This window comes from Mobula hypostoma, chromosome 2 (assembly GCF_963921235.1).
Source record: "Mobula hypostoma chromosome 2, sMobHyp1.1, whole genome shotgun sequence".
Lineage (NCBI taxonomy): Eukaryota > Metazoa > Chordata > Chondrichthyes > Myliobatiformes > Myliobatidae > Mobula > Mobula hypostoma.
This window is the reverse complement of record NC_086098.1, coordinates 160,297,358-160,314,272: the sequence shown is the minus strand read 5'-3', so window position 1 is coordinate 160,314,272 and position 16,915 is coordinate 160,297,358. Positions and strand designations below refer to the sequence as shown.

Genomic DNA, 16,915 nt, shown 5'->3' with positions numbered 1-16,915 from the left:
AGGCACGACCTGCCTTTGCCAAAACCATGCTGACTATTCCTAATCATATTATGCCTCCCCAAATGTTCATAAATCCTGCCTCTTAGGATCTTCTCCATCAACTTACCAACCACTGAAGACTCACAGGCCTATAATTTCCTGGGCTATCCCTACTCCCTTTCTTGAATACGGGAACAACATCCACAAAACTCCAATCCTCTGGAACCTCCCCTGTCCTCATTGATGATGCAAAGATCATTGCCAGAGGTTCAGCAATCTCCTCCCTTGCTTCCCACAGTAGTCTGGGGTACATCCCATCCAGTCCCGGTGACTTATCCAACTTGACGCTTTCCAAAAGCTCCAGCACTTCTTCTTCCTTAATATCTACATTCTCAACCTCTTCAGTCCACTGCAAGTCATCCCTACAATCGTCAAGATCCTTTTCCATAGTGAATACTGAAGCAAAGTATTCATTGAGTACCTCCGCTATTTCCTCTGATTCCATACACACTTTTCCACTGTCACACTTGATTGATCCTATTCTCTCACATCTTATCCTCTTGCTCTTCACATACTTGTAGAATTCCTTGGGGTTTTCCTTGATCCTGTCAGCCAAGGCCTTCTCGTGGCCCCTTCTGGCTCTCCTAATTTCATTCTTAAGCTCTTTCCTGCTAGCCTTATAATCTTCTAGATTCCTATCATTACCTAGTTTTTTGAACTTCTGGTAAGCTCTTCTTTTCTTCTTGACTAGATTTACAACAGCTTTGTACACCACGGTTCCTGTACCCTACCATCCTTTCCATGTCTCATTGGGACATACCTATTCAGGACCCCACGCAAATATCCCCTGAGTATTTGCTACATTTCTTCCGTACGTTTCCCTGAGAACATCTGTTTCCAATTTATGCTTCCAAGTTCCTGCCTGATAGCCTCATATTTCCCCTTACTACAATTAAATGTTTCCCTAACGTGCCTGTTCCTATCCCTCTCCAATGCTATTGTAAATCCAATGATTTTTGAACGATCATTTCTAATGCCACCACAATCTCTAATGCTACCTCTTTCAGACCCCTAGGGTACAGTTCCTCTGGTCCAGGTGACTTATGTAGCTTTAGGTCTTTCAGCTTTTTGAGCACCTTCTCTCTTGTAATAGTAACTGCACCCACTTATCTTCCTTCACACACTACAACATCAGGTATACTGCTACTGTCTTCTACACTGTCGCAAAATACTCACTTAGTTTATCAGCCATCTCCTTGTCTCCCATTATTATTTTTCCTGCCTCATTTTCTAGCAGTCTTATATCCACTCTCATTTCTCTTTTATTTTTAACATACTTGAAAAAAGTTTTACTATCCACTTTGATATTATTTGCTAGCTTGCTTTCATATTTCATCTTTTCCCTTCTAATGATTTTTTTTAGTTGCTCTCTGTAGGTTTTTAAAACTTCCTAATTCTCTATCTTCCCACTAATTTTTGCTTTGTGGTATGCCCTCTCTTTTGCTTTTACAATAGCTTTGACTTCCCTTGTCAGCCATGGTTGTACTATTTTACCACTTGAGTATTGATTTTGGGAATACACATGTCCTGCTCCTCCCTCATTTTTCTCAGAAACACACGCCATTGCTGCTCTGCTGACATCCCTGCCAGCAGCTCCATCCAGTTTACTTCAGCCAGCTCCTCTCTCATACTACTGTAATTTCCCTTACTCCGCTGAAATACTGCTGCATCAGACTTTACTTTCTCCCTGTCAAATTTCAAGTTGAACACAATCATATTGTGATCACTGGTTCCTCTAGGGTATTTTACCTTAAGCTCTCTGATCACTTCCGGTTCGTCACATAACACCTAATCTAGAATAGCTGATCCCCTTGTAGGCTCAAACTGCTCTAAAAAGCAATCTCTTAGGCATTCAATTCACCCTCTTGAAATCCATTACCAACCTGATTTTCCCAATCAACCTGCATGTTAAAATCTCCCATGATTACCATATCATTGTCCTTTTGACTCGCCTTTTCTATTTCCTGTTGTAACCTGTGGTCCACCTCCCAGACACTGTTGGGAGGCCTGTATATAACTGCCATCAACGTCCTTTTACCCTTGCAGTTTCTTAACTCAACCCACAAGGATTCAACATCTTACAATTCTATGTCACATCTTTCTACTGATTTGGTGCCATTCTTTACGAGTAGAGCTACACCACCCCCTCGGCCTACCTTCCTATCCCTCCGATATAACATGTAACCTTGGACATTCAGCTCCCAACTGGAAACCATCCTTCAGCCACAGTTCAATGATGGCCACAACATCATACCTGATAATCTGTAATATTACAACAAGATCATCCACCTTATTTCTTATACTGTACTACGCACATTTAAATACAACACACTGAGTAACGTATTTGCTATCTTTTCTGATTCTGCATCCCTAATGATTTGATATTCAGCCTGTTGGCTGCAATTAAGTCCCATCACCTGCCTGCCCTTCCTGACAGTCTGACTGCACGCCATCTTCACTTTTTAACCATCCATCCTACCCTGAGTCCCTTCACTCCAGTTCCCAACCCCCTGCCAAGTTAGTTTAAACCCTCCCCAACCACTCTAACAGATCTGCCTGGGAGAATATTGGTCTCCCTCATGTTCTGGTGCAACCCGTTTCTTTTGAACAAGTCATACCTCCCCCAGAAGAGATCCCAATGATCCAAGAACCTGAAGCCCTGCCCCCTGCACCAACTTCTCAAATACACATTTATCTGCCAAATCATCCTTTTTCTACTCTCACTGGCAGCAATTCAGAAATTACTACCGGGGAGGTCCTGCTTCTCAGCTTTCTACTGAGCTCTCTAAATTCTCTTTTCAGGACTTCATTGCTTTTCCTTCCTATGGTACCAATATTTAACAAGATATCTGGCTGCTCCCCCTCCCTCTCCAAAATGTTGTGGACGCGATCTGAGACATCCCTGAACCTGGCATCTGGGAGGCAACATACCATCCGGGTGTCCCGTTCACAACCACAGAATCACACATGGTATTCTCCCCAGAGGTCATCCCTGACAAATGTTTCCAAAGCGGTACACGTATTTTTGAGGGGAATGGCCACAGGGGAGCTCTGCGCTAACTGCCTATTCACATTTCCACTTCTCCTGACGGTCACCCAGCTACCCGCCTCCTGCAACTTCAGGGTGACTACTTCCCTGTAACTCTGATTGATTATCTCCTCCCTCTCCAGTACAAGCTGAAGGTCATCCAGTTGCTGCTCCAGATCCCTAACACGATCTTCAAGGAGCTGCAGCTGGATGCACTTCACGCAGATGTGGTTTCCTGAGAGACTGGGTTTCCCAGCTCTCCAAGATCTGGCACGAAAAACACACCACATCCATTTAAATGGTTCAGTAAGAGAGGGAAAAAAGATAAAAAGGAAACCTTATCAGACACTTTACACAGAGCCGAAGCCTCTTTTGAGCCAAAGCCTGTCACTTCTATTCTCACTACTGGCCTACTCCCGACAATGGCTGCACCACTTATCCCTTCTGTACTTTTATTTAGTTCACAGAGCTCTGTTGATGCCACTGATAGGCTAAGTACAATGGACAAATGCTCTCAAATCTCCCTTTTTAAATAACTGCCACTGACCTGTGAGAATCCCTCTTGGTAGAGCTGTGCACAATGTTCAGCTATACTTTGCACATTTTTTGGACTTGACTCTCTACGGCTATGTGTATGACTTGAAATGTTTAGTTTTGGTTCAGTTTGTTTTCTTTTAATTTAATATTTGATAAACTGGTTTTAAAAAAGTCAGTTGATACACATTGACCTTTAGTTTCCACAGGCATTATGTTTTGAGAATATTACAGAGCATCGTTGCTGTCAAGAGTGAACTGTATACTTGCACATTGATCATTAAATATTGATTATTATCATTTGGATGTAAGGTAATCAGAACTCAACTAGATCACCATGACTCTTGGGGCCTTTAATAGAGAGCAGTGTCTGTGAGTTCGCTTGTCGTGCTCGCAAATCACTTTTCAGAAGCTTCTGTCTAGTATTTGCTTTAGAGCAGAGGTGGATGTGACTGAGTTCTTACTGCAGGAGTTCTATTGTAAAACAGCTCAGCATCAGCTCTATCCTCTTGATTCAGTCTGATCAATGATTATACCACCGTCCAAAAAGGCTCCAGAGCAACTTCCTCCCTTTCCTTGTGTTTCATTCTTATTTCTGTTACACTTTCTCTTTGTCATCATCATTACTTCTGAAGTTGGGACTGGAATTTTTAATTTTGTATGTAAAGCATGGTATAAGTGCTCGAAAAGCCAATAAGTGATTTTCCATTCACTGGAGAAATAACAAGCCTGTAATATGTACAGAATGGATTAGATTTTCCATCCATTATTTCTGTGACTTAGCTGCACACACATTTTGTTTCAGGCCCATTCCCATTTTAAGCTTTTATTTGTTATTTTGGTGTCCTGATCAATGTATCCCACAGACAAAGGAGATTGACAATCAGTCTGCGTATGAAATCTTACTGATGATCTTTTCCTGACACCCCCTGTAATTTCTGTTTTATTTTAGAGTGTCACATCTACAGAATTTTGCTTTAGGTTTAATAATAATAATTGATAACATCAAAATAGAGTGTTCTTCTCTGATAGATAAATGTTCTGTTGTTATTAACTAGGCACCAGGTGCGCCTATTGGGGAGATTTTTGCTAAACTGGAGATTTACATGTGGTTGGGAGTCACGAAATCAACTAAAAGCATCATGAGCCATCTGCCCAAGGAATATTTACCAGTCTATGATGAAGAGGCGAGAAAAGAGAGCCCACGGATGCTTCCACCTATCAAGCTCAACAGTGACTGTGAGCTACAGTACAAAATGCTTATTGTGCCTGGGACAGGGAGGAAGGAGTGGGTGGTGGTGTTGGATGCAGATGTTTAAAGATGGCAACCTGGGAGTGACTGTTCATGTTACACATCTAGACCTAGTTAGCTCCATTGCTGGGATATCATCCGCTGCTGGCAAGCTGAGCAGGATCTCACCTGCTGTGCACATCTTATGAGAGTTTAATAGAAAGGAAGCAGTTACACTTTCTATTCAAATAGCCGTTTAATGGATTGTCCTTGTATAGAGTCAGTACTGCATCAGTGGGCCAATTAGCCACTCATGTGCTGAAACCATACTGTCATATTAACTGAGAAAAATGTAAGCTTAATTATTTAGGCATGTCATCCCTTTTGTATCACAGGCAGGGACTTTCGACTGCCGCTGTGAATTGAGGGAGTTGCAGATTCGAGTCTATGACTCTACAGATCTGTAGTTCCCTTTGGCTGAATGTATCAAAGCCCAAGCTCACTCCGTCAGAGGTGACTCCTACCACCAAGGATGTCACGGTGCAGCCTCCCTGCACCTGTGCTGGTTGGAATGTGCTTACTGTCGAATGGAGCGGTCTTGTTGCACCTTTGCCACTTTCAGAGGGCTTTGTCAATCGGAATAAGCTCACTGTTACTGTAGATTTGTCTGTGATCCCCTTTAATTCAGCTTGGGATCAGGACTGATCTTTTGCATTGACAGGCAGTCCCACCCAAACTGAGGAGTGTCAAACAGTGAGGAACTGTTTGACTGTCATAAACAGGGAAAACCAGCAGAGAAATCTGCAGTGTAAAATATTTGTAGATGACTGATTGTTGGGAGATTTTAACTTCTGTAATCTTAAGAATTTTCTGAAATGTGTTTGGGTAAACTTCCCTCACTAGTATTGCCTAGAAACAGACCATTCAGTCCAAAAAGAGAGAGCGCAGAAGTGATTCTGTGGCAGGGTTCCCAACTTTTTTATGCCATGGACCCTTACCATTAACCAAGGGGCTTGTGCACCCCAGGTTGGGAACCCCAGTTCTATAGGATCAACAAATGAAACTCAGTGAAGGATGTGATTTTACTAGAGCGAGTGCAAAGGATTAACAAATTATCTGCTGGAAAAACTCCGTGGGAAAAGCAGCATCTGAGGGAGGAAAGAAATTGTCAACATTTCAGGTTGAAACCCTGCATCAGGCCTGGTTCTGCCTCTCAGATGGTGCTCAAAATGGTGAACTCCTCCAGCAGATTGTTGGCTGCTCCAGGTTCCAGAATCTGCAGTCTCCTTTATTCCGAGATTCTTCAGGATGTTGTCTGGATTGGAAAGACTTCAGCTGTGGAGAGCGAGAGAGGAACAGGTTGGGCTAGTTTCCCCGGTGTAATAGAGGGTTGAGGAAGTGACCTGATTGAAGTATTTAAGATTATGAGAGTCATAGATATGGTAAAGCAAGAGAGCATAGGTTTAAAGTGAGGCAAAGGAGTTTTAAAGAGGATCTGAGGGCAGGAGAGTGGATGATATATGGAATCTGCTACCATAGGAGGTGGTGTAATCACTACCTTTGAGGCATTTAGAGAGGCGCATAAAAGGGCAAGAAATGTATGGTCATATTATGTGCCAATGAGATTATTATAGACAGTATGCCTCTTTCTGTGCTGTACAATTCCAGGAACTAATGACCCCAACATCTTTCTTTGTCATATTTAATACTAAGTGTATAATATTAAGTAGGGTTAGTTAGAGATTACAAAGGTATTTTTTTCACTAAGGCACAAGGAATTGCTGGGATAATTAGAGTGTCGTAGAACAGTCGGTGCCATTCTTCTGCGAGGACTGAGCTGCAAAGCGTCAGATTTTGTATTGCTGTGAAGTGTCATTGAGAAGTACAGCACAGAAATAGGCCCTGTGCCAATTCTTTTACCTATACACTCAAGTCCCATTGCTTGCATTAGGTTCATATCCTTCTGTACCGTGCCTATTTCAGTGTCTGTCTAAAGGCCTGAAATATAGTCATTGTATCTGATTGCACCATGTCCTCCAGCAGTGAGTTCCAGATACCAACCACTCTTCTGCCTGTCACAACCCCTTCTCTTCATCATAAACCTATTCCCTCTTTTTTTACTACCCTACCCTTGGAAAAAGACTATCTGCCCTATCTTGCCTCTTATAATCTTATTAGGTCATCCCTCTGCCTCCTTCGCTTCAGGGAAAACAACCCCACTCTGTCCAATCTCTCTCCATAATTGAGTTCCTGTAATCTAAGCAACAAACTGGTGAATTTCCTATACACCCTCTCCAGGGCCAGGGCTTGAGACTGATTTACAAAGCACTTTGTTTTGTTTTATGCGACTGAATATCTTTTTCTTGCTGACAGACAACACTTATTTCCAGCTGCGCGCTCACATGTACCAAGCCCGAGGATTGCTTGCAGCCGACCAGACTGGATTATCAGATCCCTTTGCAAGAGTTGTGTTTTCAACTCAGTGTCAATCAACCAGAGTAAGAAACCTGAATCAATGTAATGTTCATTTATATTTTGTGTAATTAGTGCAATTTTTGAAATGTTTCAATGTGCTTGATTACTGTAATTCACTGATGTATGCCCAAACCTGAAGGATTTGGAATCTCTTGATATGGACTTAGTGGTTATTTTTAAATTAAATGAAGAAAATACTGGGTTGTTGAAGTGCAGCTTAATTTCAGAATGAACAAAGGGAAGAGCAAGTGCCTTGAGATGCAAGCTCGAAATAGATGCCTGCTCCCTGTCCAGTGCATTTCCAGTTTGACATATTGATGCAATATCCTTGCTAGGTGCTGTCTGGGGAAAATGGAGATTGAACCTAGAACATGAAGATTCGATGTACTTTTGAAGGCCACTGACAAACAATAATTCTGAGTCGGGTTTAATATCATTGGAATATGTCGTGAATTTTCTTAACTTAGCAACAGCAGTGATAAAAGATCCTGTTAATCCTCAAACATGATTAGGCTGTTTTTGTCCAGTAACAAGAATGGTAAAAATAGTTTACAAACAGTTTTTTACAGTAGGAAAAGCAGATGATTGGCCTTCATATTCTAGAAAGGATATTCTGAGCTCCACGTGGCACGCCATCTTTATATGGGAAGCCATTGTGTCCTAATATAATTATATTACAGTACAAGACAGTTTACAGCCATTTTGACCCATTGTGTTCCATGGTGTCTCACTCAGTGACACTGTCTGCACCAAAGATTTTGCAAAATTAAACTAATCCAATCAGCCTGTTTACAGGATGATTCCTATCCCTCTGTTCCCTGCAAGTCTAAATATCTGTCATATCTCATATATTTCTGGCAGTGAATTTAAACTTTCTCCTTTTAATATGTTCCTCCTCTTGGGAAAATATATTAAAAGGAGAAACTTATGCCCCCTTATATTTGACATTTTGATCCTGGGAAAAGACTCTGACTAACTACCCATTCTTTACCTCTGATGCGGTGGTAGAATTGTAAAACACAGACATGCATAAGATACAGGAGCAGAATTAGGCCATTCAGCCCATCTAGCCTGCTTCAAAATTTCATCATGACTGACGCCAGAGTCCACAACCTCATAGGCTATCTTAGATTGGGTGTTCTGTAACAACCTAGGTCTTATTAAGGAGCTTAGCATAAAGAAACACTTGGGAGACAATGATCATAAAATGATTGAATTCATACTGCAATTTGAGAGGGAGAAGCATATTTCACATGTATCAGTATTGCAATCGAATAAAGGGAATTACAGAGGCATGAGAGAGGAGTTTGCCCAGCTGGATTGGAGGAGGATACAGGCAGGGATGACGGCAGAGCAGAGATGGCAAAAGTTTCTGTAAATAGTTCACAAGATGCAGGATAGATATGTCCAACTGAGGACACAGATGTCTCAAATGGTAGGGGTAAGCAACCATAGCTGACAAAGGAAGATAAGGATTGCATAAAAGCAAAGGCAATATAAAGCAGCAAAAGTGAGTGGGAAGCTGGATGATTGGGAAGCTTTTGAAATCCAACAAAAAACAACTAAAAAAGCTATAAGAAGAGAAAAGATGAAATATGAGGGCAGACTAGCCAATAATATAAAGCAGGATACTAAAAGTTTTTAAGAGTGAAAGGGAGGTGAGAGTTGATATTGGACTGCTGAAAAATGATGCTGCTGAGGTAGTAATGTGGGACAAAGAAATGGCAGATGAAATTATTGGGTACTTTGCATCTGTCTTCACCATGGAAGATACTAGCAGTATGCCAGAGTTCCGAGAGTGTCAGGGAGCAGGAGTGAGTGCCATTGCTATGGAAAAGAAATATTGTGTGGCAAACTGAAAGGTCTTAAGGTGGATAAGTCATCTGGACCAGATGGACTACATCCCCAGAACCTGAGAGAGGTTGCTGAAGAGATAATGGATGCATTGGTTATGATCTTTCAAGAATCATAGAAACATAGAAAATAGGTGCAGGAGTAGGCCATTCGGCCCTTCAAGCCTGCACTGCCATTCAGTATGATCATGGCTGATCATCCAACTCAAAACCCTGTACCTGCCTTCTCTCCATACCCCCTGATCCCTTTAGCCACAAGGGCCATATCTAACTCCCTCTTAAATATAGCCAATGAACTGGCCTCAACTGTTTCCTGTGGCAGAGAATTCCACAGATTCACCACTCTCTGTGTGAAGAAGTTTTTCCTCATCTCGGTCCTAAAAGGCTTCCCCTTTATCCTTAAACTGCGACCCCTCATTCTGGACTTCCCTAACATCGGGAACAATCTTCCTGCATCTAGCCTGCCCAATCCCTTCAGAATTTTATACGTTTCAATAAGATTCCCCCTCAATCTTCTAAACTCCAGAGAGTATAAGCCTAGTCGATCCAGTCTTTCATCATATGAAAGTCCTGCCATCCCAGGAATCAATCTGGTGAACCTTCTTTGTACTCCCTCCATGGCAAGAATGTCTTTCCTCAGATTAGGGGACCAAAACTGCTCACAATACTCCAGGCGTGGTCTCACCAAGACCTTGTACAGCTGCAGTAGTACCTCCCTGCTCCTGTACTCAAATCCTCTTGCTATGAATGCCAGCATACCATTCGCCTTTTTCACCGCCTGCTGTACCTGCATGCCCACTTTCAATGACTGGTGTACAATGCCACCCAGGTCTCATTGCACCTCCCCTTTTCCTAATCGGCCACCATTCAGATAATAATCTGTTTTCCTGTTTTTGCCACCAAAGTGGATAACCTCACATTTATCCACATTAAATTGCATCTGCCATGAGTTTGCCCACTCGCCTAACCTATCCAAGTTACCCTGCATCCTCTTAGCATCCTCCTCACAGCTAACACTGTCGCCCAGCTTCGTGTCATCCGCAAACTTGGAGATGCTGCATTTAATTCCCTCATCTAAGTCATTAATATATATTGTAAACAACTGGGGTCCCAGCACTGAGCCTTGCGGTACCCCACTAGTCACTGCCTGCCATTCTGAAAAGGTCCCGTTTATTCCCACTCTTTGCTTCCTGTCTGCTAACCAATTCTCTATCCACATCAATACCATACACCCAATACCGTGTGCTTTAAGTTTGCACACTAATCTCCTGTGTGGGACCTAGTCAAAAGCCTTTTGAAAATCCAAATATACCACATCCACTGGTTCGCCCCTATCCACTCTACTAGTTACATCCTCAAAAAATTCTATGAGATTCGTCAGACATGATTTTCCTTTCACAGATCCATGCTGACTTTGTCCAATGATTTCACCGCTTTCCAAATGTGCTGTTATCACATCTTTGATAACTGACTCTAGCATTTTCCCTACCACCGACGTTAGGCTAACCGGTCTATAATTCTCCGTTTTTTCTCTCCCTCCTTTTTTAAAAAGTGGGGCTACATTAGCCACCCTTCAATCCTCAGGAACTCGTCCAGAATCTAAAGAGTGGGGTGGATGTGGAGAGGATGTTTCCTATGATGGGGGTATCCAGAACTAGAGGGCACAGCCTCAAAGCTGATGGGTGACCCTTCAGAACAGAGGTAAGGAAGAGTTTTTTTAGCCAGACAATAGTAAATCTGTGGAATGGTCTGCCACACACTGCCATGGAGGCCAAGTCCGTAGTTATATTTAAGGTGGAAGCTGGTAGTTTCCTGATCGGTCAGGGCATCAAAGGATGTGGTGAGAAGGCGGGTGTGTGGGGTTGAGTGGGATCCGGTGTCAGCCATGATGGAATGGCACAGAAAACTTAATGGGCTGAATGGCCTAATTCTGCTTCTATGTCTTATGGTCTTATACAAAAAGCCATCTTGCAGCCATTCAACAAATTCCCTGTCTAGCGATCTGATACCAACCTGATTTTCCCAATCCCTTTGCATATTGAAATCCCCCATTACACGTGTCATGAACCTTATTACATGCCCTTTCCAGCTCCCTTTGAAATCTCAACCCCACATCTTGGCTACTATTTGGAGATCTATCTATGATTTCCATAATGTTCTTTCTTTACCCTTGCAATTTCTTAACTCCACCCACAAAAATTTGACATTCTCTGACCCAATGGCACCTCTTTCTAAAGATGTAATTCCATCTCTTACCAGCAGAGCCACACCACCACCTGTGCCTTCCTATCTGTCCTTTTGATACAAAGGATATCCTTTGATGTTAAGCTCCCAACTATGGCCTTCTTGCAGCCACAACTCAGTGATGCCCACAACGTCATACTGACCAATTTCTAATTACGTCCAGATTATTTCGAATGCTACATTCATTTAAATACAGCACCTTCAATCCTGCTTTCTTCACCCTTTTGAATTTTGCCTCTGTGGTACAATTTAACTCTTTGCTCTATCTACATTTGTACCTAATCATTGGCTTGTCCTTCCTTACATTGATATTACACCCATCATCTATTTGTAAACCTGCTGGCTCATCCTCAGCTCTATCATACTGGTTCCCATCCTCTTCCCATATTAGATTAAACCACTCCCATGAACTCTAGCAAACCTACCCGTAAGGATATTGGTCCCCCTCGGATTCAAGTGCATCCATCCCATTGAAACCAAAGAAAACTATCCAAATTTGTATGAGTACAGAATTTTCCAGATGCTGGTAAACGCCATTCCCTTCACCCCCCTACTGGTCCACCCATCTCCTCTCTCCCTTTGTTCAACCTTTCCACTTTGTTATCTAGCTTCATTATCTTCCCCCAACCGACTCTGTCTGCCTCTCTATCCACCTGTGTTCCTTCTCCTGGCCCTGCCTTCCCAACCCTCTCCCCCATCTGGGTTCCCTCCCCTCCCCTACCCAGCTCTGTCTGCCTATCTATCCAAGTGGTTCTACTGTCCCCCTCCCCTCCCCCACTAATTTACTAATGCCTGATGTATTGCCATGATTTCCATCAGTAAAGTTTGCATAAACAAGATTACCTGCTCTCCTTTTGCCAAAACCAAGGAGGTTAATCAGTGGAGCTTTAACATTCAATTTGTCATCCTTTTGTAGCTACCAACCAGTCACTTTTTTTTACCCTTCTCCAGGTACAAGGGTACTGTACATGCCTGTTGTAGTTCCTAAGTGATTTTGGATTTGTTATCATATTCCTCCTGAGCTTTAGATTCATGTTATATAAGTGTTACTGAAGTGCAGAATGATTGACAGATTTTATTTTATTTTAATTCTTCCCCAGTACATGGAAGAAACGTTGTCTCCAATGTGGTGTGAGATGTTGTTGTTTGATCAAATACTCATTGAAGGAAGTAAGGATGAACTAAAGGATGATCCACCCATAATCATCATCAATATCTTCGACTTTAACAGCTTTGTGAGTTTCTTAAAGAAAATACATCACCAGGATGAAAATACTAATCCATGTTATGTTTTACTTGTAGAATTACAAATATTTGTAGCACATAAGGAGGACATTATGTCTAATTCTGTTGTGTAAATGCCATGACAATTATTGGCATAGAATTCATCAGCTTCTGGGAAATCCTTATGCATTCCATGACATCTATTATCTCATCTTGCTTACTTTCATATAGCTAAATTCTGTCCTTTCCCCTCTTGTTCAGTTGGTTGTGTACAGATTGAAGCACCTTCAATAACTCCAAAAAACTGAAGTAGGGTAAATACTGAAAGGCTTTTATTCGCGGTAAAATATGACCTCCATGGTGAGTGTCTGCCCCCGGACTGAGGAGGAGGGGCAAGGCAAAATCACCTTTATTCACGGTTCTGTGGGAGGAGCCACAGGGGCAGTCAGCAGAGGGGCGTGTCCAGACAGTTAACCCAGTTACAACATATATATATGGTTTACCACACAGATGACAAATGTTCTCTAATACATGATCAGAAGAATTTTTCACCTTCTGTTTCCTTAAACAACGCAATTAGTTTTAGGGCAGGAAAAATCCCCTATTGTTATTTTCCTCATGTATGACACCCAGACGGAGAATGAGAGATGTTGTATTCGTCCATGGGCTCCCTGGATTACTAATGACCAGACTTATAGAATTCCAAATTTACTCAAAATCTTCCATATTTTTTAAAGATAGTAATTAGGATAACAAAATCTTTCATGGTACTCAGTAATCACTGAATACAGTATTTATTGTATGAGTTTAATTATGGGTTAGGACAATTATTCGATTAACTGAAGGTATACCTATGTTGAGCAATACACTTGGAACAGCAATACACTCAGGAACAGAACCCTTATGTAACCTGGGGACTGCTTATATTCAGATATAAAGTTAAAAGGACAGTGGATACAAATCTGTCACTATATAGCCACTTTATTAGATACACCTCTACACCAGCTTGTTAATGCAAATATCTAATCAGCCAATCATGTAGCAGCAGCTCAATGTATAAAAGCATGCAGGCATGGTCATGACGTTCAGTTGTTGTTCGGACCAAACATCTGAATGAGGAAGGAAGGTGATCTAAGTGAATTTGACTGTGGGATGATTGTTGGTGCTAGGTGGGATGGTTTGAGTATCTCAGAAACAGCTGATCTCCTGGGAGTTCCACGCACAACAGTCTCTAGAGTTTATGGAGAGTGGTGCGAAAACAAAAAAATCCAATGAGCACGGCTCTGTGGGTGAGAACACCTTTTTGAGAGAGGTCAAAGGAGAAGGGTCAGACTGGTTCAAGCTGACAGGAAGGCAGCACTAACTCAAATAATCACATGTTACAACAGTAGTATGCAGAAGAGCATTTCTGAATCGAGGGGGTTTAATTCTCCATCTCTTCCTTCCTATGAACGATCTAGGCCTCCAGATGAAAGTTGGCAAATAAATTGGGAATTCATGTCTGTCTTCTGTGATGTTGCATTTTGATCTGCAGTGATTTTGCATCGTGGCATGTTCAAATGATAAATTCTTTTTTTTTGTAATTTATTTTTTATTGAAGTTCATCATCAAACAAATATTTCCATAAGATGTATTTCAGATACCGTACATATATACCATATAATCATATTTGTCTCAAATCTCTACAGAATATTTATCTGAAGTATACACTTATAGAAAGGAGAGGAAAGAAAGAACAATCAAAAGAAGAAAACTATGTACAAATTAGGGAGTGATCTTTTTTTTTACAACATATTCATTTACTTGTGAGAATAAAATCAGGCCTATGAGGTATTATGTAGTTAAACCATTTTTCCCAGTATCAGTGAAATTGTTCCAACTTATGATTAACAGATGCTGTTATCTTCTCCATTTTGTAAATGTCCATTGTAATTTCCATCCATACATTTAAAGTTGGGCTCCCCTGTGATAACCATTTCCTGGTAGGCGTCTTTTTACCAGCCACCAGCAGTTCGTTCATTAAATATTTATCTCTTTTCAACCATTCTTGAGGTATATACCCAAAATATATTCTGTAAGGGTATTTCACATTTAAAGATGGCTTGTAGGGCATTATGTATCCCACTCCAATAGTCTTTGATAACGGGGCATTCCCAGAAAATATAATGGTTTGCATTTTGATGTCCACAATTTCTCCAGCAAACAGGGAGGTTACTATCATAATGGGATTTCTGAGAGGGTGTAATAAAGTATCTTATCAAGTTTTTCCACCCAAACTCCGTCCATTTCTGTGAACTGGTATACTTCCATTGATACCTCCATATTATTGTCCCTCCTTCCTTCTCTCATTTCTTTTTAATGTATGAAGTCAAATGTGTTTTAAGATTTGACAAACCCTTATACATGCTTGAAATTATTCTACTACCATTGTCTGAATTATATGCTTTTCTACATAGCTCTATCAGACATGTACTTGCTTTGGTTACATTTTTACCCGTCCTATTAACATACTGTCACATCTGTAAATACTGGTAAAAGTCTTGTTTTTCTAATAAGTGTTTCTCTTTAAGCATTTCAAAACTGAACAGTGTTCCTTCTTTCATTATATTGCAAATAGCTGTTACTCCTTTAGCTGTCCAGTCCTTAAATCTAGCATCCAGTTTATTCGGCGTAAAATCCAAGACATATGCACACCATTTAAGAATTGCAATGTCGCTCTCTATTTTATATTCTTTTATAATAGTTTTCCATATTTTAAGAGTCCATTTCACCCACGGGTTATCAATAGTATTTATGTAACTTTGTAGGTTGTTATCAGCCAAAATTGCCTGTATGGGGATGGAAAGTATCCTCTCCTCAATGTTTTTCCATTGAGCGTCATATGATGGGTTGCACCAGCATATCACGGCTCTCAACTGTGCTGCAAAATAATAATCTCTCAGAGAAGGTAGGCCCCATCCCCCCTTTTCCTTGGCTAATTGCAAAGTTTTGAGACGAACCCTAGGCATTTTACCTTGCCATATATATCTTGATAGCATCTTGTTCCATTCATTGAATTGATTTTGGTTAATCTCTATTGGTAGGGTCTGAAAGAGATATAGTAGTCTGGGCAGTATATTCATTTTAATAGATTCAGTCCTTGAACTGAGACCAAGAAAAGGAATTAGGTTCCATCTTGTTATATCTTCCTTAATTTTTTTTATATATAGACTGATAATTGCATTCTGATAATTTTGCTAAATCTTTTGGCATAATGATGCCCAAATATTTGACAGACTCTGTTTGCCATGCCAATATCTACTTTCAACTTCTCTTGGTGGTCTATAGTTATATGAAAGTAGTTGGGTTTTATCTGTGTTGATGTTGTATCCTGATAATTGGCCATATTGTTTAAAGGATTGCATCAATTTATGTAAAGAGTCTGTTGGTTGCCCTAGATAGATCAAAATGTCATCCGCGTAACAGGCCGATTTATGCTCTGTCCCTTTAATAGTAATTCCCCTGATATCTTCATTTTGTCTGACGTATTGAGCTAATGGTTCCAGATATAATGCGAAGAGTAGCGGTGACCATGCACAACCCTGTCTTGTGCCCCTTTCTAGGGTAAAACTATTAGATAAATATCCATTGATTTTAATCGTAGCAGTAGGATTGTCATATAGTGCCTGTATAGTTTTAATAATTGTGTCATGTAGACCAAATCTATGTAAAACACTATAAATAAAATTCCAATTAACCGAATCAAATGCCTTTTCAGTGTTCACGCTTATCACTATTGCTTCAATTTCATTTTATTTTATATGATCCATAATGTGAAGTGTCCTTCGTATATTGTTTTGAGTTTGGTGTTGCTGTCTGATCATTATGTATCAGTGTGGGTAGAAACTCTTCTAATCGTTTGGCCGTGATGGAGGTAAATATTCTATAATCCACATTAAGAACAGATATTGGTCTAAATGACCCACATTCCATTTTATCCTTGCCTTCTTTCTGTATAGCCGAGATTATTGCCTGCTTCCAGCTGGGTGGCATTTGTGCCTTTCTTCGAGCCCAGCTCAGTGTGGGGAGTAAAACAACAATTAACTCACTTCTAAACTCTTTATACCACTCTGCCGTATATCCATCTGATCCTGGTGACTTGCTTAATTTAAGCCTACTAATCGCAGTTTTTAGTTCAGCTTCAGTTATGTCAGCAGTCATCGTTCTATTTTGTTCTTTGCTTAAAGTGGGTAGCTCTAAAGAATTCAGGAAGGTGTCAATTTGGGTTATGCTTCCCCCTGGAACCTT

At 40.9% G+C, this 16,915-nt stretch overlaps 1 protein-coding gene across 5 annotated transcripts in view; it reads left to right on the top strand.

The window, feature by feature from the left end:
• fer1l4 (fer-1 like family member 4) overlaps positions 1 to 16,915 on the top strand; it is a 407,998-nt gene that overhangs the window by 202,562 nt on the left and 188,521 nt on the right. For all 5 annotated transcript variants that reach the window (XM_063040941.1, XM_063040940.1, XM_063040943.1 and 2 more), the window contains exons 23-25: positions 4,660 to 4,840; positions 7,206 to 7,330; positions 12,505 to 12,639. In XM_063040941.1, the coding sequence (XP_062897011.1) occupies positions 4,660 to 4,840; positions 7,206 to 7,330; positions 12,505 to 12,639 (441 nt within the window). The remainder of the gene's footprint in view (positions 1 to 4,659; positions 4,841 to 7,205; positions 7,331 to 12,504; positions 12,640 to 16,915) is intronic.